The 24,190-nt window shown below is 44.4% G+C and overlaps 1 protein-coding gene across 2 annotated transcripts in view; it reads left to right on the top strand.

Moving 5' to 3' along the window:
- The window catches only part of HAPLN1 (hyaluronan and proteoglycan link protein 1), a 256,807-nt gene extending 235,133 nt beyond the window's left edge, over positions 1-21,674 (top strand). For both annotated transcript variants that reach the window (XM_077288661.1, XM_077288672.1), the window contains exon 5: positions 19,864-21,674. In XM_077288661.1, the coding sequence (XP_077144776.1) occupies positions 19,864-20,147 (284 nt within the window). In that variant the 3' untranslated portion in view covers positions 20,148-21,674. The remainder of the gene's footprint in view (positions 1-19,863) is intronic.
- Positions 21,675-24,190: the final 2,516 nt, after the last annotated feature.

Genomic DNA, 24,190 nt, shown 5'->3' with positions numbered 1-24,190 from the left:
AATGGGCCTCACATAGTGCTCCATACTGTATAATTGCCCCACATTATGGTGCCTACTGTATAATGACCATATATGATGCTGCCTACTGTGTAAAGGCCATACATGATGCTCCATACTGTATAATAGCCACAAATGATGGTGCCTACTGTATAATGGCCACATATGATGCTCCATACTGCATAATGGCCCCACATGATGATGCTCAATACTGTATAATGGCCCCACATGATGATGCATACTGTATAATGGCCCCACATGATGCTGCATACCGTATAATGGCCCCACATGATGATGCAAACAGTATAATGGCCCCACATGATGCTACAAACAGTATAATGGCCCCATAAACTGCTCCATACTGTGTAATGGCCTTGCTTTAAAAAAAATACTCACCTCTGTCCGTTCCAACACTGATCTAGTCTCTCCATATATCAGTCCTACCTGTGGGCATGCCCACCATCTCGGCAATAGTGCGGCCGCCACTCTCCTCAGATCGTGCACCATCCCCATCCTCAGCAAGAGCGCTGACTGATGGAATGGCGTGCGGCCTGATGGGACAGTTGGGGTGCGTGTCCACTGTCCGGATTACATCCGGATTAGCTGCGGTTTGAACGCTGCGTACAACCACAGCATTCAATCCGCAGCATCCAGATATTACAACATAGTGGAGGGGATTTTATGAAATCCCGTCTCCACTATGCGTGCGAACAAGCATCCGGCGGCCCTGCATTTCCAGACATGCGGCGCGTCATTTTAGAACTCATCATGTCTGTTTACCTTGTGGTGACGCTCCATTGCCGCAAGGTAAATCACAGGGCCCTATGAATGAGGTGCAGAGATTCCGGATGTGTGCAATGAACACATCCAGAATCATCAGGCGTATAGAAGGGGGTGGCGCTTTGGGCGGAGTGAGTTTTCCGCTCCGTCCAAAGCAATCTGGAAAGTGGAACCTTACCCTTAGAAGCAGAGTGGCCGTGGTGCTAGTGATGAGGGTCTGGGAGATTACAAGCGGGCTGATAAAAGTGATGGCGGAGCTAGTTTTGAGGAGATGGCACGCGTGCCCCCTCTGGCACCCGTGCCATAGGTTCGCCACCACTGTACTGTAGGTTCGCCACCACTGTACTGTACTATGTGCACATATATAGTGTTACATGCACTGAGCACTGACCAGGCTGCAGGAACTCACATTATAATATATATCTGATATATAATGTGGGATGTCCTGGAGCCGGGCTGGGGTCACACAGTGCAGGGTGAGGATCACTGTGACTTATTGCTGCAGCTTCAGCTTACATGCAGATCGGGTGACGCTGGAGGCGGGACCTTATCTGTATGTAAACTTAAGGTGGTGCAATAAATCTCACAGTACAGATAGATCCTCTACAGAAAGCAGATAAGAAAGCAGGAATCAGATGAAGCCTATACATACCTCCTGCCCCGACCCCTGGCTCTCTGCTAACTTCATCTCTCCTCTCCGGCAGAGTGAAACAGGCGTGCAGGTGACGTCAGATCAGCAGACACACAGCCTGCTGTGTCTGCAATAGGGGGATGCCGGCTGGCACTTGTACACTGCTAATACAGTGCAGGGCCTGCACCGATCTACTGCAGCAGCAGAAAGCCGGGCCCCTGTATGCCCCTGCCAGCAAGGGCCCCCCTCCACCTCCGGGCCCCAGTGCGGCTGCACCGGTTGAACCGGCGGTAGCTCCGCCCCTGACCTAATTCCATAATGAATTGGTTTTCCCTCAATAAACAAATCATGGGCCTTCAATGCTTATCAGCACTGAGAACAAAAATGTGCCTTCCAAAATGTTTTCACGTGATCATGTCCCCAAAAGCCATTATGTGCTTTTGATCCCAAAGTTCTCTGTCTAAATGTTGGGGCACCGTCCCATGATGGAGCATCCTGGTACAATGTGCAGGAAAAGTTAGGAAAGTTTTGCTTTCCAAAAAGGCTTGAGAAGAGTTTGACAAAACCTGGGAGATTTGCCAACCATTCCAAAGTCCTGGAGGTTCCCATTTTCTGAATATCATTACAAACGTGTGGCTCCCTGCTCTAACAGTCAATAAATATTGTACTATTATGTTTTGTTCAAGCTCAAAGGTGGAAAGCTATCTGCTTACCATTTTTTTTAGTATCTAAGTGGTATCTTCTCACCTTGCAGAGAGTGACATGCCTGACAAGTGTAAGGAGACTTTAGGCCCTGCGACCCTCATTTGGGAAATATATACAGTACAGAGCAAAAGTTTGGACACACCTTCTCATGTAAAGATTTTTCTGTATTTTCATGACTATGACAATTGTAAATTCACACTGAAGGCATCAAAACTATGAATTAACATATGTGGAATTATAAGTATGAAACAACTGAAAAAATGTCTTATTGTTAGGGTTTGCGGAACGCACCAAATATATTTATTGATGTGATTGGTGCGTTCGCAACCCGGGAAACACCGTGCAGGAAATATCCTGCCGCTAAATAAATGGCGGCACTATATGGCGGTATTAACCAGCTCTGTTAGCTTCACAGAGCGGCCAAGAAAGCAAAGCTCTGTGCCCTGTTAACTCTCACAGAGACGCAGGCTGACTACCCAGAAGAGAGCAGTCAGTGGTCATGCATGCACACAACACTCCTCGCCGTCGGTGCCAGCATTCTAGGGGCTTATTTCAGCCGGGTCCCAGAATACTCTCATACACAATCTCCTCGCCGGAGGTGCCAGCATTCTAGGGGCTTATTTCAGCCAGGTCCCTGAACACATTCACGCATATGACCACAGTGGCGCAAAGCATGTGCGGCCATGCGAGCCTTAAATAGCTACAGCACGTACAGGACCTTAAAGAAGAGGACCAATGAGAGATTGTTACTGAGTCTGCGTACCTACAGGACCTTCCTAGAAAGACCAATAGACTTGGCTGCAGTACCTGAACATGTGACCCTTGATCTCCACTGAGAGATCTTACCCTGGGCATGCTCAGTGTGTGCAAAGCAGGACTTAGTCCCAGAAAAGCCTGTTCGCCGTAGATCAGTGCAGGGTACAATAGCAGAGCCTGGAGAGGCAGCAAAAACCCTTTGCACTGAATCAGACTCAGTGAGACGCTGGGACCGACGTCTCTGCTGAGCAGGCTCCACTGCGGCCTAAGGAGAATGGGAGACCACAGCAGAGACGGATCGAGATTCCCCCTGTGCAGCAGAGGAAACTCGACTCCTAACATTACCCCCCCTCCTAGAGCCCCCCACCTTGAGCCTCGCTACGCTCAAAAGCTGCAATGAGCAGCAGAGCCCGAATGTGCTCCACAGGCTCCCAGGTTCTATCCTCTGGACCATGACCCTTCCAATCCACCAGATAAAATTTCTTGCCACATAACACCTTTCACCCCACAATAGCATTCACCTCAAACTCATCCGTGGATGAACCCAATGTCCTGGCAGATGACTCAGAAAACCGGGACAAATGAACGGGCTTTAAGAGGGAAACGTGAAAGGTATCGGTGATACCAAGGCGTGGAGGAATAGCCAAACGGTAGACCACAGGGTTCACCTGTTCCAGAACCTTGAACGGGCCAATGTAGCGAGGCGCAAACTTAGTGGACTCAACTCGCAGCCTGATGTTATGGGCGGAGAGCCACACTAAGTCGCCAGGAGCAAAGGTCAGAGCGGGGCGCCGGTGTGTATCAGCCGAGACCCTCATTCTCTCCTTGGAGGCCCGGATGGCATCCTGTGTGTGGTCCCAGATGTCACGTGCCTCCACCGCCCAGTCTGCCACCCTAGAATCCGTGGATGACACGGGCATGGGCACAGGGACACGCGAATGCTGGCCGTAATTAAGGAGAAAAGGAGTCTGACCAGTGGAATCGGCTACGGCGTTGTTCAGGGCAAATTCTGCCCAAGGTAGCAAAGATGCCCAGTCATCCTGCCTAGCAGAGACAAAATGTCATATGTATGTCACCAGAGTCTGATTGGTTCTCTCTACCAACCCATTCGTCTCGGGATGATATGCAGAGGAGAGATTCAGCTCTATGCTGAGTAAACGGCAGAGCTCTCTCCAAAACCGAGATGGAAACTGGGGACCCCGGTCACTGACAACCTTTATCATGCATTCCATGTAAGCGGAAAATATGCTTAATGAACAACGCCACCAAGGCCCGTGCAGAAGGTAACCGTGGTAGCGGCACCAAATGCACCATTTTCGAGAAATGATCGGTGATGACCCAAATGATGGTACAGCCGCGAGACTTTGGCAACTCAACCACAAAGTCCATCCCGACCATCTCCCAGGGCCTGTCTGCCACCGGCATTGGGTAAAGTAACCCAGCAGGCCGTTGCCGTGAAGACCGATTCTGGGCACAGGAGACACACGCCCGAATATAGTCCCCGAAGTCACGGGCCATATGCGGCCACCAGTACGTCCTCGCCAAAAGCTCAGATGTCCTCTTGGTTCCAAAATGTCCACCCACTCTGGACGAGTGAGCCCAAGAGAGAACCTCCGGTCGCAAACATGACAGACCTTAAGGGCACGAGCGGCCTGGGACTTAGATCCCGCTCGCGACCCCTCTATGGCCTCATGTGACTCGGGTGCCTGGACCGGAGATTCCAACGGTCTGGCGAAGGTGGGAGCCAGCCGAAACCTCTGTTTACACTGGGCTCGCTCCAACCCTCGCTCACGAAAATGAAGGTCTATGCGAGTTGATATAGAAATGAGCTCCTCCAGTGTAGCGGGAATCTCCCTAGTGGCCAAAGCGTCCTTCACATGGTCAGCCAGCCCCCTCCAAAATACTGGAATGAGGGTTTTATCTGACCACTCCAACTCAGACGCTAAAGTCCGGAAGAGAATGGCAAATTGGCTGACCATGGTCGAACCCTGAGTCAATGCCAGCAATTGGAGTGCCGTATCATGGGTGACTTGAGGTCCTACGAAGACCTGCTTCAGAGTGCCCAGAAACCGAGGAACACTCTGCAACACATGATCGTTGCGCTCCCACAGCGGCGTAGCCCACTTCAAAGCTCTGTCCGACAGGAGAGAAATTACAAATCCCACCTTTGCCCGCTCTGTGGGAAAACGTGCAGCCAGGAGCTCAAAATGTATATCACACTGGCTCACGAATCCCCTACAGGAGTTACTGTCCCCAGAGAATTTTTCAGGCAACGGAAGGTGAGATAAGGTCGGAACAGAGGTGGCAGTGGGTAAAGCTGCTGCAGCCACGCTAGCAGCCTGAACATCAATTGCGGTAACATCCACCGCCGAGGTTGCACGCTCGAGAGACGCCAACCGGCCCTCCAGCAGCTGGATGTACCCCTGCAATCGCTGTTCGTCCGCCATTACTTAGCCAGATCCTGGTGCTAGTATACTGTTAGGGTTTGCGGAATGCACCGAATATATTTATTGATGTGATTGGTGCGTTCGCAACCCGGGATCCACCCTGCAGGAAATATCCTGCCATGGCGGCACTATATGGTGGTATTAACCAGCTCTGTTAGCTTCACAGAGTGGCCGAGAAAGCAAAGCTCTGTGCCCTGTTAACTCTCACAGAGACACAGGCTGACTACCCAGAAGAGAGCAGTCAGTGGTCATGCATGCACACAACACTCCTCGCCGGAGGTGCCAGCATTCTAGGGGCTTATTTCAGCCGGGTCCCTGAATACTCTCATACACAATCTCCTCGCCGGAGGTGCCAGCATTCTAGGGGCTTATTTCAGCCGGGTCCCTGAACACATTCACACATATGACCACAGTGGCGCAAAGCATGTAACTTTAGAAGATACTAGCGCATGGCCGTGCGGCCATGCGAGCCTTAAATAGCTGCAGCACGTACAGGACCTTAAAGAAGAGGACCAATGAGAGATTGCTACTGAGTCTGCGTACCTACAGGACCTTCCTAGAAAGACCAATAGACTTGGCTGCAGTACCTGAACATGTGACCCTTGATCTCCACTGAGAGATCTTACCCTGGGCATGCTCAGTGTGTGCAAAGCAGGACTTAGTCCCAGAAAAGCCTGTTCGCCGTAGATCAGTGCAGGGTACAATAGCAGAGCCTGGAGAGGCAGCAAAAACCCTTTGCACTGAATCAGACTCAGTGAGACGCTGGGACCGACGTCTCCGCTGAGCAGGCTCCACTGCGGCCGAAGGAGAATGGGAGACCGCAGCAGAGACGGATCGAGATTCCCCCTGTGCAGCAGAGGAAACTCGACTCCTAACATCTTATATTCTAGGTTCTTCAAAGTAGCCACCTTTTGCTTTGATGACTGCTTTGCACACTCTTGGCATTCTCTTGATGAGCTTCAAGAGGTAGTCTTGAACTCTAATGCCACCTTTTAAAAGTAGCAATTATAAAAATCAATATCAAACCTTTAACGAGCCTTGTCATATGACTTAGGATAAGAGAAAAAAACAGTATCTCAATTTGTTTCAGAATATTTTCCTTCCTTCTGACATTTGATTTGCCAGTATGAGGAGCCTACAACTCTGCTCTTAGGGGTAACATATCTCTTTGTGGACAGTGACCTGAAATGCAAGTGCATGGAGATTTATAGGCCAAATGAGAGCGCATGTGTGTTAGGGCTAGCGGAACACACTGAGTAAATATAAATGTTTTATTTAAGTAGATGCGTTCGCAGCCCGGGGTCCACCGTGCAGGAGAACCTGCTGCTAGTAAACGGCGGCACTATATGGTGGTATGAACTAGCTCTGTTAGTTTCACAGAGTAGCCGAGAAAGCAAAGCTCTGTGTCCTGTTTGACTTCACAGAGGCACAGGCTAACTACCCAAATGAGAGCAGTCAGTGGTCATGCATGCACACATAACTCCTCGCCGGAGGTGCCAGCATTCTAAGGGCTTATTTCAGCCAGGTCCCTGAATACATACACACACATTCTCCTCGCTGGAGGTGCCAGCATTCTAGGGGCTTATTTCAGCTGGGTCCCTGAACACACACTCACATGACCACACTGGCGCAAAGCACATAACTTTAGAAAGACACTAGCGCATGGCCGTGCGGCCATGCGAGCCTTAAATAGTTGCAGCACGTACAGGACCTTCCTAGGAAGACCAATGAGAGGCTGCTACAGAACCTGCGCACCTACAAGACCTTCCTAGAAGGACCAATAGATTAGTGTCATGTTCTCAATGGCAAGAGAACATAGCTTCAATATATATAGGAACTAGCTCTTGGAAGATGGGAACTGAGCTGACCATGAACTAAACCTAACGCACAACTAGCAGTGGCCGGGTAGCATGCCTACGTTGATTCTAGATGCCCAGCACCAGCCGGAGGACTAAATAATGCTAGCAGAGGAAAATATTAGTCCTAGCTCACCTCTAGAGAAATACCCCGAAAGGAGACAGAGGCCCCCCACATGTATTGGCGGTGAATTAAGATGAAATAACAAACGTAGTATGAAAATAGGTTTAGCAAATTTGAGGTCCACTTACTACATAGCAGAAGACAGAAAGGACACTTTCATGGTCAGCTGAAAACCCTATCAAAACACCATCCAGAAATTACTTTAAAACTCTGGCATTAACTCATAACACCAGAGTGGCAATTCCTGTTCACAAGAGCTTTCCAGACACAGTAACGAAACTACAGCTGTGAACTGGAACAAAAATGCAAAAACAAACATGGACAAGAGTCCAACTTATCTAGTAGTTGTCTAGGAGCAGGAACAAGCACAGAGAGGCTTCTGATAACATTGTTGACCGGCAAGCAACTAACAGAGAAGCAAGGTTATATAGCGACTCCCACATCTTGATGGGAACAGGTGAACAGAGAAGATGAAGACACCAGTTCAATTCCACCAGTAGCCACCGGGGGAGCCCAGAATCCAAATTCACAACAGTACCCCCCCCTCAAGGAGGGGGCACCGAACCCTCACCAGAACCACCAGGGCGATCAGGATGGGCCCTATGAAAGGCACGAACCAAATCAGAGGCATGAACATCAGATGCATTCACCCAAGAATTATCCTCCTGGCCGTATCCCTTCCACTTGACCAGATACTGGAGTCTCCGTCTGGAAACACGAGAGTCTAAGATTTTCTCCACAACGTACTCCAACTCACCCTCAACCAACACCGGAGCAGGAGGCTCAACGGAAGGCACAACCGGTACCTCATACCTGCGCAATAATGACCGATGAAAAACGTTATGAATAGAAAAGGATGCAGGGAGGTCCAAACGGAAGGAAACAGGGTTAAGAATCTCCAATATCTTATACGGGCCGATGAACCGAGGCTTAAACTTAGGAGAAGAGACCCTCATAGGGACAAAACGAGAAGACAACCACACCAAATCCCCAACACAAAGCCGAGGACCAACACGACGGTGGCGGTTGGCAAAAAGCTGAGTCTTCTCCTGGGACAACCTCAAATTGTCCACCACCTGCCCCCAGATCTGATGCAATCTCTCCACCACAGCATCCACTCCAGGACAATCCGAAGATTCCACCTGACCAGAGGAAAATCGAGGATGAAACCCCGAATTACAGAAAAACGGGGACACCAAAGTGGCAGAGCTGGCCCGATTATTGAGAGCGAACTCTGCCAAAGGCAAAAAAGCAACCCAATCATCCTGGTCAGCAGACACAAAACACCTCAGATATGTCTCCAGGGTCTGATTAGTCCGCTCGGTCTGGCCATTCGTCTGAGGATGGAAAGCGGACGAAAAAGATAAATCTATGCCCATCCTAGCACAGAATGCCCGCCAAAATCTAGACACGAATTGGGTCCCTCTGTCAGAAATGATATTCTCAGGAATACCATGCAAACGAACAACATTTTGAAAAAACAGAGGAACCAACTCGGAAGAAGAAGGCAACTTGGGCAGAGGAACCAAATGGACCATCTTAGAGAAACGGTCACACACCACCCAGATGACAGACATCTTCTGAGAAACAGGCAGATCTGAAATAAAATCCATCGAGATGTGCGTCCAAGGCCTCTTAGGAATAGGCAAGGGCAACAATAATCCACTAGCCCGAGAACAACAAGGCTTGGCCCGATCACAAACGTCACAAGACTGCACAAAGCCTCGCACATCTCGTGACAGGGAAGGCCACCAGAAGGACCTTGCCACCAAATCCCTGGTACCAAAAATGCCAGGATGACCTGCCAACGCAGAAGAATGCACCTCAGAGATGACTCTACTGGTCCAATCATCAGGAACAAACAGTTTATCAGGTGGGCAACGATCCGGTCTATCCGCCTGAAACTCCTGCAAGGCCCGCCGCAGGTCTGGAGAAACGGCTGACAATACCACTCCATCCTTAAGGATACCTGTGGGCTCAGAGTTACCAGGCGAGTCAGGCTCAAAACTCCTAGAAAGGGCATCCGCCTTAACATTCTTAGAACCCGGTAGGTATGACACCACAAAATTAAACCGAGAGAAAAATAATGACCAGCGCGCCTGTCTAGGATTCAGGCGCCTGGCGGTCTCAAGATAAATCAAGTTTTTGTGGTCAGTCAATACCACCACCTGATGTCTGGCCCCCTCAAGCCAATGGCGCCACTCCTCAAAAGCCCACTTCATGGCCAAAAGCTCCCGATTCCCAACATCATAATTCCGCTCAGCGGGCGAAAATTTACGGGAAAAGAAGGCACAAGGCCTCATCACGGAGCAGTCAGAACTTTTCTGTGACAACACTGCCCCAGCTCCGATCTCAGAAGCGTCGACCTCAACCTGAAAAGGTAGAGCAACATCAGGCTGACGCAACACAGGGGCAGAGGAAAAACGGCGCTTAAGCTCCCGAAAGGCCTCCACAGCGTCAGGGGACCAATCAGCAACATCAGCACCCTTCTTAGTCAAATCGGTCAATGGCTTAGCAATATCCGAAAAACCAGCAATAAATCGACGATAAAAGTTAGCAAAGCCCAAAAATTTCTGAAGACTCTTAAGAGAAGAGGGCTGCGTCCAATCACAAATAGCTTGAACCTTGACAGGATCCATTTCAATGGAAGAGGGAGAAAAAATATATCCCAAAAAGGAAATCCTCTGTACTTGCTGGACATGAGAGTCCCAGTCATCCGAAAAAATCAGAATATCATCCAGATACACAATCATAAATTTATCCAAATAATCGCGAAAAATATCATGCATAAAGGACTGGAAAACTGACGGAGCATTTGAAAGACCAAAAGGCATCACTAAATACTCAAAGTGGCCCTCGGGCGTATTAAATGCGGTCTTCCACTCATCCCCCTGCCTGATTCGCACCAAATTATACGCCCCACGAAGGTCAATCTTAGAGAACCACTTGGCCCCCTTTATGCGAGCAAACAAATCAGTCAGCAACGGCAATGGGTATTGATATTTAACAGTGATTTTGTTCAAAAGCCGATAATCGATACATGGTCTCAAAGAGCCGTCTTTTTTTGACACAAAGAAAAAACCGGCTCCTAAGGGAGATGACGATGGACGAATATGTCCCTTTTCCAAGGACTCCTTTCTCAGCCAAGGATTTTAACCCTTTAGTGGGCCGGTCAAACTGTCATGTTCTCAATGGCAAGAGAACATAGCTTCAATATATATAGGAACTAGCTCTTGGAAGATGGGAACTGAGCTGACCATGAACTAAACCTAACGCACAACTAGCAGTGGCCGGGTAGCATGCCTACGTTGATTCTAGATGCCCAGCACCAGCCGGAGGACTAAATAATGCTAGCAGAGGAAAATATTAGTCCTAGCTCACCTCTAGAGAAATACCCCGAAAGGAGACAGAGGCCCCCCACATGTATTGGCGGTGAATTAAGATGAAATAACAAACGTAGTATGAAAATAGGTTTAGCAAATTTGAGGTCCACTTACTACATAGCAGAAGACAGAAAGGACACTTTCATGGTCAGCTGAAAACCCTATCAAAACACCATCCAGAAATTACTTTAAAACTCTGGCATTAACTCATAACACCAGAGTGGCAATTCCTGTTCACAAGAGCTTTCCAGACACAGTAACGAAACTACAGCTGTGAACTGGAACAAAAATGCAAAAACAAACATGGACAAGAGTCCAACTTATCTAGTAGTTGTCTAGGAGCAGGAACAAGCACAGAGAGGCTTCTGATAACATTGTTGACCGGCAAGCAACTAACAGAGAAGCAAGGTTATATAGCGACTCCCACATCTTGATGGGAACAGGTGAACAGAGAAGATGAAGACACCAGTTCAATTCCACCAGTAGCCACCGGGGGAGCCCAGAATCCAAATTCACAACAGATTAGACTGCAGTATCTGAACATGTGACCCTCGATTTCCACTGAGAGATCTTATCCTGGGCATGCTCAGAACGGGAAAAGCAGGACTTAGTCCCAGAAGCGTCTGCTTGCCGCTGCCCAACACTGGCAGAAGCAGGAGAAGCAGCAGTAACTCTTTGTACAGAGTCAGCCTGAGTGAGACGCTGGGACTGACGTCTCCACTGAGCAGGCTCCACTGCGGCAGGAGAAGAATGGGAGAATACAGCGGAGATGGCCCGAGATTCCCCCTGTGCAGAGGGGGAAACTCGACCCCTAACAATTTGGAGCGCCCTGCCAGGGCAATGGGTACTCGGTACCGGGTCCGGTCAGATTAAAGAGGATGTCACAGTGGCTGGGATGGGGTCCATGGCCCTGGGTGTCCAATTAAAGGGGAAAGGTCTTTTAAAGGGAATTGTGGTAAAGTCTGTCATGACGCCACCTGTGGTGTTCGGTCACCCACAGGTGAAGCAGGGTCCCCGCAGGTCCTGATGTGTATGGCGATGATGGTGTAGGCCGGTAAAATTAGTAAAGACACAAGTTGTAAATCTTTACATGGTTTACTGTAGTTAACAGGCCACAGTCCAGGGTACCAGGCACGGGTGATCGTGGTCTGGCCGGCTCAGAGGCAATAGGAGATTCCCTTTTTCCAGTCGAGGTCCGTGAGCCTTTCCAACTAGCGCCTGCTGTATATGAAGTCCCTGCTGCCTGACGCTTTCTGCAGAGTCCTCTATTCTCCCTGTCCTGAGACAGGTACCTACATGACAGGCAGCTTGAGCCTTTTTACAGGGACTCTATCATGCCCCAGGCTCCTCAGGTGCTGCTGCGTCTCAGGCGTGATGTGGGCCAATTACATAAAGTTCTCAGCCCTCCAGTTCTGCTCTGTGTCTTAGAGTCCCACAAAAGCCTCGGGCTCCCGGTTCCCAGCTACTGCACTCTGGCTCTGAGGGTATCCTTCCGCTGTTCCCCTCTTAGCCCTTTCTCTCTCCTCTGCTCCTTTCCTCTGTAGCTCCACCACATACAACAACTCTTCAGGTTCTCTCTCTCCTTCCAGAGGCTGCAGCTCCCTCGTGGCTGCCAGGCCTCTCTGTCTGCACTCAGTTCCAGACTTCCTTCTCCTTCAGTGTCTCTGAACAAATAACTAGCTCCTCTTCCAGATCAGGATACCTAAAGCCTAGGGGAAGCTCCCCTGAATCCAGGTCCTGTGCTCCCCCTCCTGGCCTGGATTTGGAATGTCTTGTGTGTGGGTGCCTTACCTGGTGAAGAGAACTCCATTGCCTCTGAGGATGATATTACTCTCCCAGAAAGGAAAGTAACATCACTGCAGCAACCGGTCACCTGGGGTGTTGCACAGTCTTTTTACAATTGCATATCACCATGGGGGCTGTACTGCCCAACTGCATCGGAGATTGCTGTCATTGACTGTTCAGAATTGATCAGCTAATCACAGTGATGTGACAATTAAATTTAAAGAAAAAAATCCATGTCACATGCAGTGATTTGTGCTGTCTGAGACAGCACCAATCACAGCAGTCACAATGGATGGAGTGATCGTGATGTTTAAACCCTTTGGCGTAGATTGGTTGAACAATAGTTAGTGACCAATGGAGTTAATCTAAAATAGTAATCACCACTCTGCACACCATCTTTACCACAGAGTTGGCATGTAGAGCAGCTGTAGATCCCCCTCTGTGTATCTGAGTGAGAGAAGGTCATTGGTGGTCAGTGCAATCCTCCTGCGATCTGTCTCTTGCCATTTCCTGTGCTGTGTCTCCTGCAATTCTTCTGCGATCTGTGTTGTGTTCCATCTTTGTGACCATCTGTGATGACAGCAGCTGCAGTTCCTACACCCCTGTTCCAGTTTCCCATCCCCCACCCCAATCCCCCCCACTCTAAATTATATTTTTTGTTCACTGTTTACACTTTTTTCATGTGTGCGGCATCCTGCACTGAGCATTCACGCTCTTCCCATGGCCACAGTACTCTGGTCAGTATCGCTGCTGATCAGAATCTGAGCCAAGGGACTTTTTAGTTTTTAGCTAGTTAGAGTAGCAGACGTTACAGTGTAAGTGACGTTCAAATTTGTTTCAGAAAAAAATGGTAGTACAGAGTATCTTTTTTAGGTAGGGACTAGGGAGTTATCGTATAGGAGTAAAAGACGTCACAGTTTTAGTGACTTCCGATTTTCTTTTTGAAAAAAATTAGTAGTAGTTAGTAGTACAGAGTAGTTTTATAAGTAGGGACATAGCATATTAGAATAGTGGACTTTGCAGTGTTAGTGACGTCCAAGTTTCTTCTTAAAAAAAAGAAATACTCAGTACAGAATAGCTTTATAGATAGGGAAGTAACGTTTTGTTTTTTTTGCAAAAAAAAAATAATTATCATTCCCCAGTTATGGTAGAGTATGTTGCAGTGTTAGTGACGTTCATTTTTTTTGCAAAAAAAGGAATAGTTAGAGCCAAGTAAATTTATAGATAGCACATTAAAGGAGCGGACATTGCAGTGTTAGTGATGTCCATTTTTCTTTTGCAAAATAAAGAATTGTTAGCACCAAATAACTTTATAGGTAGGGCATTAGTGTAGTGAATCTCACTGTAATTTTTTTATACAAACTTTTTTTTTACATCTACTGATTTTTTCTTTTAATATTTTTCTTTTAAGTGTTTCTTCTAAGTTTTTACTTTTTTTGTCTACTTTTTTCACTCTACGTTTTATAATAAATAGTACCCTGTACACAAGGCCCACATAATGCAAAAGTAAATGCACCACTTACACACACATTCCCAGTGATTTGAAGAATAAAATAAAAATGGCCCATTTGTCAAAAAGATGCTATTCACCAGAAGGGGCATTCACTTTCCTTGCCTTCAACACAAACACAGGCAGTGAGGAAGATCATACATTCCTTGATTTCTCGTCCTCCTCATCTAGTGAGGAGGGACCCCCAAAAAGGCACCCTAGGACCCAGGCAACCCCTCTAGCAATCAATCCCATATGGACACCACCCCTAAAAAATTATCAGCCTGTTATTCCAGATATAATTGGCAGCTCAGGAATCCAACTTGATGTTATAGGCCTCACTGAAATTGACTTTTCCAAATTAGTTTTCAGCGAAGAAATAATACATCTTATAGTGGCCCAGACAAATTTGTATGCCCATCAAATTTTCACTCAAAATGCCAAGTTATCAGAAACCAGATGGACCCCTGTAAATGTAGCAGAAATAATGACAATTTGGGGCATTGTGCTGCATATGCACATAGTCAGAAAACCAAAGATTTGACAATAATGGAGTACTGAAATAATCTACAGCACACCGGTATTCCATATGGCCATGGTAAGGACACAATTTGAAGCGAGCCAAACATTTTTGCATTATAGTGATAATGTGCAGTGTCGATCCCGAGATGATCCTAACTTTAGTTATCTATATAAAATTTGTCCAGTAGTTGAACACTTCAACAGAAAATTTACTGAGGTGTACAACCCCCCAAAAGATGACTCTATAGAGAAACGTCTGGTTCTTTTCAATGGGAGACTAGAATTCCAACAATATCTGCCCAGTAAGAGGGCCAGGTATGGAATTACACTGTATAAACTGTGCAAGAGTACTGCAAGGTACACCCACAGATTTATGGTCTAAAAAGAGCAAGGGGTTGGACCAGATGACCCTTCCATCTCTACCATTTTAAGATTCTATAATTAAGTTAAGGACACCCAGTGTTAGGTGTCAAGTTCCCGCCACTGCACAGGGGGAATCTCAAACCACATCCACTGCGGTCTCCCATTCTTCTTCAGCCACAGTGGAGCCTGCTCAGCAGAGATATCGGTCCCAGCCTCTGGCTCAGGCAGATACTGTGCGCTTGGTTACTGCTGACCTTCCAGGCTCAGCCATTGTAACCAGCACTGGTCAGCGGCGAGCAGATGCTCCTGGGACTAAGTCCTGCTTTTCCTCTACTGAGCATGCCCAAGGGATGACCTCTCATTGGAGGTCGGGGGGTCACATGCTCAGGTCCTGTAGCATCTCCTATTGGACCACTAGGAAGGTCCTGGAGAACTTCCTCTATAAAAGGTTTGCATGGCCGCACGGCCATGTGCTAGTATAATTCAGCATTTGTGTATGTGTGGATGTATGCCTGTTCTGGTGAAAGCTCTGAATCATTCCCATCCCTAGAGTTGTAGAATGCTCGTGAGTGTTGTAGCTGTCTAGCACCAGATAGTGCCAGCCAGCACCAGGCACAAAATATACTGCGTCTATCCTGCAGTGACCGCCACTGCGGTGCTGTATGCATTCTGTGCGGCTATCTTTAGCGTCTCCTAACAATCCATCAGTGTAGGGTGGGAACTCCCATTTGATCCCAGCATCTGACTCAGGGCATCCTCAGGCGCGGGCTCAAAAGCCACCAAGGTTCAGAGCGGGATCAACCACCAGCATATTGGGGGTGAGTTGCAGGGATCCCACTAGTATCCATTTGCTGCACCCTGTGAATGCTAACAGGGCACAGCGTTATCTTTAATCCCAGTGACTAATTGAAGCAACAGAGTTCACTCCTATACATACCGGATGATGGTACCCATGTCTATTCAGGCGTAGTACCGCCATATAGCGCCACCATTTACTAGCAGCAGGTACCACTCCTGCACGGTGGACCCCGAGCTGCGAATGCACCTATACTATCTCTATATTTACTCGGTGCGTTCCACCAGCCCTAACACCCAGATTGAGTCCCCTGAATGCCCCCATGGGTGTGAGTGGAAAAATTGTGTGGGAATTGTTGCACCTACTGCTGGATAACTTTTATACCAGCATCCAACTTTTCAAGACCCTATCTAGGTGCATGCGTCATCGTGCGAAAAAAATCAGAGGCCTCCCTAAGCCGCTAATCAGGCAAATGCTGAGAAAGGGTGAAAGCAGAGCCCAATGCAGTGGCAACAGTTGGTGGTCATGTATAAGGACAAGAGGGATGTCCTTATCTTGACAACCATACACCATGATAACAGCTCCCTTTTCAATGTTAAAGATATCACAACACAAGTCCCAAATCCAGGTTGTATCCTGGATAGTGTTTAGCATTCCGATACCGCAAGTATCGGGTATCGGCCGATATTTGCTGTATCGGAATTCCGATACCGAGGTCCGATACTTTTGTGGTATCGGGAATCGGTATCGGGATCGATATTAATGTGTAAAATAAAGAATAAAAATAAAAAATATTGATATACTCACCTCTCCGACGCAGCCTGGACCTTACCGATATAACTGGCATCTTCCGTTCCTAAGAATGAGCGCTTGAAAGTCCTTAGATGACGTCGCGGCCTGTGATTGGTCGCGGAGCGGTCACGTGACCGCAACGCGACCGATCACAAGCCGTGACGTCATCTAAGGTCTTTCAAGCGCTTGAAAGACCTTAGATGACGTCACGGCTTGTGATTGGTCGCGTTGCGGTCACGTGACCGCTCCGCGACCAATCACAGGCCGCGACGTCATCTAAGGACTTCCAAGCGCTCATTCTTAGGAATGGAAGCTGGCGGTTACAACCAGGGCGTGTCAGAGGGTGAGTATATCAATATTTTTTATTTTTATTCTTTATTTTACACACTAATATGGATCCCAGGGCCTGAAGGGGAGTTTCCTCTCCTTCAGACCCTGGGAACCATCAGGATACCTTCCGATACTAGGTGTCCCATTGACTTGTATTGGTATCGGGTATCGGTATCGGCGATATCCGATACTTTTCGGGTATCGGCCGATACTATCCGATACCAATACTTTCAAGTATCGGACGGTATCGCTCAACACTAATCCTGGATTATAACAAGTAAATTGGGATTGTAGATCTCTCAAATCAAGTTCTCAAACTTGAGAAAAGCCATGAGAAAAGCTAAAGTATGGATCAAAAAAGTTGTCTGTGCATATCGTAAGGATGGCACTGTACAATGCTTTTGTGCTGTTTCAATCTGCAGGCATTACCTTTCTTCATTTTAAAGAGGTAGACATCCAGGCCTTAATGCTTGACACTGAGGAAGGTGAGGATCCCAGTACTTCTGAAACCGATGGTGCCCATATCGTCCCAGGTAAACATTTTCCAGAATAATTTCCCTAAACAGCAAAGAAGGGAAGATCACAAAAAGGTGCAGGGTATGCTCCGAGAGGGGAGTATGAAAAGACACAACTTACCATTGTGAAACCTGCTCTAGAAACCTGGCCTTTGCATTAAGGATTGCTTGAAAATGTACCATACAATCACAAATTAATAACATTTGTTTTTACCCTGTTGTCGCAACACACTTTTATAATCTGATGTACTCCTCACAATTTTCACATGCCAACACATTTTAAATTCATACAACAGAAAACCAAATCATTATAATCATTACTATAAACTATGCCTCTAGATAATTTTTTTGAGGGGTGCAGATTTCCACTGTTTAGGCACATTGGGGGGCTCTCCAAGCGCTGCATGGCGCTCACAGACCAATCAAAGTCTGGGGTCTAAACCATCACTCCCTCTCTTCGAACCCTGCCATGCGCCAAAACAGTAATTTTTCATAACATATAGGGTATTGGCCTACTCAACGGAAATTGCACATCAGTTGTTGGGGTCCATTTTCTCTTGTTACCCTTGTGAAAATAAAAGCAAATCACATTTTTTCCACAGAAATGTTTTTCAGCCCTGTTTTTTTATTTTCATGGTTCAACATTATACATTTTTGTGAAACACCTGGGGTTCCAGGTGCACACCACACATCTAGATAAATTTCTTGGAGGTCGAGTTTACAAAACAGAGTCACATGTGGGGGGTTTCCACTGTTTAGGCACATAGGGGAGATACGGTGAATGCAGGCCATGCCATCAGTCTGTGGTCCAAACCATCACTTCTTCCCTTCTGAGCCCTGCCATGTTCTCAAACAGAAGTTTTCCACAACATATGGGCCATCTACCTACTCAGGGAAAATTGCACAAGAGATTTTGGAGTCCATTTTCTCCTGTTACCCTTGTGAAAAAAATGAGGCTAAAATATAATTTTTGTGATTTTTTTTTTATTTTTACGGGTTTACGTCATAAAATTATGTGAAGCTCCTGGGGATTCCTGGTGCTCACCACACAGTAGATAATTTCCTTGAAGGGTATTGTTTCCAACATGAGGTCACTTGGGAGTTTCTACTGTGTTGGCGCATCAGGGGCTCTCCAAATGTGACATGGCATTTGCTCTCCATTCCTAGCCAATTTTGCGTTCAAAAAGTCAAGCTGTGCTCCTTCCCTTCCAAGCACTGTCGTGCATCCAAACAGTAATTTTCCCACATATGGGTTATCCGGGTACTCAGGAGAAATTATGTGGTCCATTTTCTCCTGTTCCCCTTGTAAAAAAAAAAACAAAAATGAGTCTAAAGTAAAATATGTGTGAAAAAAAGTTAAATGTTAATTTTTTCCTTTTACATTCTATTAATTCCTATGAAGGACTGTGATTTTGAACCTTGAGTGCTGCCGATTTAAGAATGGTGTCACATTTGTTTGTTTTTTTCTGTCATATAGACCCCTCAAAGTCACTTCAAATGTGATATAGTCCCTGAAACAATGGTTTTGTTGGAAACTTTTAACCCTTCTAACTTTGTAACAAAAAGATATGTTTCAAAAATTGTAATGATGTAAAGTAGACATACGAGATATGTTATTATTAACAATTTTGTGTGATTTAACTCTGTTTTAAGGGCATAAAAATTAACAGTTTGGAAATTGCACAATTTTCAAACTTTTTGCCAAATTTCAGATATTTTCACAAATAAACACCAGTTGTATCGAGCAAATTTTACAATTATCATGAAGTACAATATGTCATGAAAAAACACTCTTAGAATCGGTTTGATCCATTGAAGCATTCCATAGTTATTACCTCATAAAATTATTACCTATTCAGAATTTTAAAAAAAATTGGCCAGGTCAGGAAGATGAAAACAGTCTTTGGGGTGAAGGGGTTTTAGGTTTACAACTTTTTTTCCAAGTTTCGCTTTGCAATTTTTTTAATTAACTTAGTACCAATATTTGCAGAAACTACATTTGCACAAAAAAAACCTTGGCTGTTGTATAATTATTGCACCTTGAAATTGTATAGGTTGGCAATTTGAATCCACAGAGGAAGTGTAGGGCCTAGTTTTGTTCATATTTATTTTCTAGTGAGGCAGGCATGCACTGCTTTATAATTGTTGGGGCGTAGTGCTAAAATGCTTGCATGCTCTCATGTGACTCATACATAGTCTCAAAGTTTAAGTTGAAGAATATATAAAAAGTTTATAAAGTATTGGCCTATGTAAAAATGAGTAGTGATAATAGATTATTATATTTATGTACTTTTTGCTAGGATTCAGTCCTGCAGTCTCATCGGTAGTTCATGACTGCCAGATCAGAGCCATATGAACCTACTCCTACCTACCGGCATCCTCATTGCTTCTTCTGAGTAGTAGGCACAGTGAGATGTCAAGCATGCCTCACACTGCAATGATGAGGAAAAGGGAGTTTGTGTGGCTTTGGCCCAATGGCTATATACTGCTCACAGTCCAGATTGTTGAATCAGGATTCAATTAATTTTTTTTGCTCAACTCTAATTAATTTAAAATGCATTGATAACATATTATTTCTATTTTTCTCAATAGGTCGCTTCTACTACCTAATCCATCCAACAAAGCTGACATATGATGAAGCTGTCCAGGCCTGTATCAATGACGGGGCTCAGATTGCTAAAGTAGGCCAAATGTATGCAGCATGGAAACTCCTGGGATACGATCGCTGTGATGGAGGATGGCTGGCTGATGCCAGCGTCCGTTACCCAATCTCCAAGCCAAGAAGACGATGCAGTCCCAATGAGGCAGCTGTCCGTTTTGTAGGCTACCCAGACAAAAAGCACAAGCTCTATGGTGTTTACTGTTATAAAGCATAGAACTATAGTAACCTAAAAACATGAAACAGTATTACAAATATTAAAAAAAACATGTGAAAAAGATTTATTTTAAAAAAAATGAACTCATGCAAGCTATAAAAACTGTGATAAACTTTTTACTTACTGTAAAAATTATTGTCAGTCACTAAGAGGTGTTTTTTTTTGTCATCTTCTAAAATAAGAAAATAAAAGGTTTTAACTAGGACAGAATTGTAATTTCAGCACATTAAAAGTAGTTTAATGAATGGGCATGCCATAGCTTGACAAATCTGAAAAGTGGAATGTAAAATTATTCCTAAAAGTAATGTATAAAGCACATCTTTAAGTAGATTTTATTTAAATTTTTTGAAATGTTATTTTATTTTTAATTTTTTTTTTACATTTCTGGATTTTTTGAAATGCACTACCAGAAAGAGATATATCATCAGGTGCTTGTTTTGCTAACTAGACAGATAGCTAGTGTAGTATTTAAGCTGTATTTGCTTTGACACATGGTTCTTTAAGTAACACGAGGAAAACAAAAAGGCAAAAAAAAATTATATAATAGCCCATTGATGTAAGAAGCACAACCAAATTTTTGTCAACATTTTAGCTGTATTTGTTTTATCTTATTTTATATGAAACATTGATGAATGTTTGCATAATTAATGAACAATCCGTACTATGTTTTTAATTCAGCTAAATGATGCCTAAGAAGTGTTGAGTTACAGGTAGCTAGGACTAGCTTTACGGGGCTATTTAGGCAGCACGGGCCGCTCGGTAACCCGTATTTAGCATCTTCTCAGGGCAGTTATACCAAGTGAACTGCTGGACAGAACTGAACACACTTAAAATTTTAACAAATATATTATATGTAGTCTTTAAATATTATTGTCTTTATAAAGTTATATTTAAAATGATGTTCGTATTTACAAAGAAATGAATGCAACTCAATATGGCTAGTCACAAAAAACATATATAATACATGATCCCTGTTCTGAAAATGTTTCTTTCTTCTCATATATGAGAGCTCATGCCTATACTGAAGCATAAATACAAAATTTACACAGTGACATTGAACGCATGCTTGATTTTATGGCTACGATGCTGTCCCTGATTGAAGCCAGTGACATGACCTGATATTAAACATATAAGTATACTTTAGTAAGCATGCCTTATAACAATGTATTTCGATGTTGAAAATATCACTAGTAGTTTTAATATTAGTACTAGTCCCACGCTTAGCTAAATTGCATTTAAAAAAAAATGAAAATATTGATAAGAAATTTGAAAATTGCCCGGCTGATGACATAATATATAATACATTGTTTTCTATAAAAGTGATGGTAAAAAATAAGGAAATAATAGTGGAAAAAAAAGTCTTGAATTCTTAAAATAAATCTTGAATCTTCATCATTTCTTTTTTTCAATGTAGTTCGAAAAATAAGAAAAAAAAGTTGATTGAAATGAAAGCACTCCACAGATTGTCCAATATATGAGACACATGTAGATTATATATATATATATATATATATATATATATATATATATATATATATATACACATATATACAGTACAGACCAAAAGTTTGGACACACCTCATTTAAAGATTTTTCTGTATTTTCATGACTATGAAAATTGTAAATTCATACTGAAGGCATCAAAACTATGAATTAACACATGTGGAATTATATACTTAACAAAAAAGTGTGAAAAAACTGAAAATATGTCTTATATTCTAGGTTCTTCAAAGTAGCCACCTTTTGCTTTGATGACTGCTTTGCACACTCTTGGCATTCTCTTGATGAGCTTCAAGGGGTAGTCACCGGAAATGGTTTTCCAACAATCTTGAAGGAGTTCCCAGAGATGCTTAGCACTTGTTGGCCCTTTTGCCTTCACTCTGCGGTCCAGCTCACCCCAAGCCATCTCGATTGGGTTCAGGTCTGGTGACTGTGGAGGCCAGGTCATCTGGCGTAGCACCCCATCACTCTCCTTCTTGGTCAAATAGCCCTTACACAGCCTGGAGGTGTGTTGGGGGCATTGTCCTGTTGAAAAATAAATGATGGTCCAACTAAACACAAACTCGATAGAATAGCATGCCCCTGCAAGATGCTTTGGTAGCCATGCTGGTTCAGTATGCCTTAAATTTGGAATAAATCCCCAACAGTGTCACCAGCAAAGCACCCCCACACCACACACCTCCTCCTCCATGCTTCATGGTGGGAACCAGGCATGTAGAGTCCATCCGTTCACCTTTTCTGTGTCGCACAAAGACACGGTGGTTGGAACCAAAGATCTCAAATTTGGACTCATCAGACCAAAGCACAGATTTCCACTGGTCTAATGTCCATTCCTTGTGTTCTTTAGCCCAAACAAGTCTCTTCAGCTTGTTGCCTGTCCTTAGCAGTGGTTTCCTAGCAGCTATTTTACCATGAAAGCCTGCTGCGCAAAGTCTCCTCTTAACAGTTGTTGTAGAGATGTGTCTGCTGCTACAACTCTGTGTGGCATTGACCTGGTCTCTAATCTGAGCTGCTGTTAACCTGCGATTTCTGATGCTGGTGACTCGGATAAACTTATCCTCAGAAGCAGAGGTGACTCTTGGTCTTCCTTTCCTGGGGTGGTCATCATGTGAGCCAGTTTCTTTGTAGCGCTTGATGGTTTTTGCCACTTCATTTGGAGACACTTTCAAAGTTTTCCCAATTTTTCGGACTCACTGACCTTCATTTCTTAAAGTAATGATGGCCACTCGTTTTTCTTTACTTAGCTGCTTTTTTCTTGCCATAATGCAAATTCTTACAGTCTATTCAGTAAGACTATCAGCTGTGTATCCACCAGACTTCTGCACAACACAACTGATGGTCCCAACCCCATTTATAAGGCAAGAAATCCCACTTATTAAACCTGACAGGGCACACCTGTGAAGTGAAAACAATTTCTGGTGACTACAAGTGCTAAGCATCTCTGGGAACTCCTTCAAGATTGTTGGAAGACCATTTCCGGTGACTACCCCTTGAAGCTCATCAAGAGAATGCCAAGAGTGTGCAAAGCAGTCATCAAAACAAAAGGTGGCTACTTTGAAGAACCTAGAATAAAAGACATATTTTCAGTTGTTTCACACTTTTTTGTTAAGTATATAATTCCACGTGTGTTAATTCATAGTTTTGATACCTTCAGTGTGAATTTACAAATTTCCATAGTCATGAAAATTCAGAAAAATCTTTAAATCAGAAGGTGTGTCCAAACTTTTGGTCTGTACTGTACTATATATATATATATATATATATATATATATATATATATATATATATATATATATATATATATATATATATATGTGTGTGTATAATACAAAAAATGTACATTCATATTTAAAAATCAAGTTTTGTTGTAATACTTTCATCTAAAAGCATATACTAATGAATGGTTCAATTGTATAAACAGTTCTTCTGACTTATAAAGTAGGACAAGTTTATACCAGATTTTTTTTAAAATACAAATCTGCTTTAAGGCTATGTTCACATGTTGCATTTTTGAAGTATTTTTTTCTGTTCTTTTGCAGTACAGAAGCTACTTACAAAAGTCAGGTTTTACTGCTTTTTTGTTGCGTTTTTTGCTGCAGATTACATGTCATTTGTCTACAGTACATGTTTAATAAAGTTAGTTTTAGACACCAAAAACGCAGCAAAAACACACAAAAAAGCAAAAACACAGAGTTGCATTTTTTTCCCAGCATTTCTGCACTTCCTCACTGCTCTCTATGATGAAAAAGTGCTACAAAAACTCTGAAAGAATTGACATGCATCAGATTAGAAAAAAGCAGCAGTTTATCAATTTAGTCCAGAAAAAATGGAGCAAAACCACAATGTGTGAACATAACCTAATACTTCATATAGCATTTAAAGGGCCTCTAAGCAAAAAAATGCCCGCTAGACCCTCCCTCTCCCTCCCCCAAAAAATAAAATAAAAAAACAAACATGTAATCCCTCACATGTGCAATAGGGATCAATGTTTCATGGTCAGTATTGCATGTTGCTGAGAAAGTAGGAGAAAGAGCAGCGCAAAC

The sequence above is a fragment of the Ranitomeya variabilis genome, chromosome 1 (genome assembly GCF_051348905.1).
Source record: "Ranitomeya variabilis isolate aRanVar5 chromosome 1, aRanVar5.hap1, whole genome shotgun sequence".
Lineage (NCBI taxonomy): Eukaryota > Metazoa > Chordata > Amphibia > Anura > Dendrobatidae > Ranitomeya > Ranitomeya variabilis.
The sequence above is the reverse complement of the archived record's forward strand: the minus strand, read 5'-3'. Positions and strand labels throughout refer to the sequence as shown.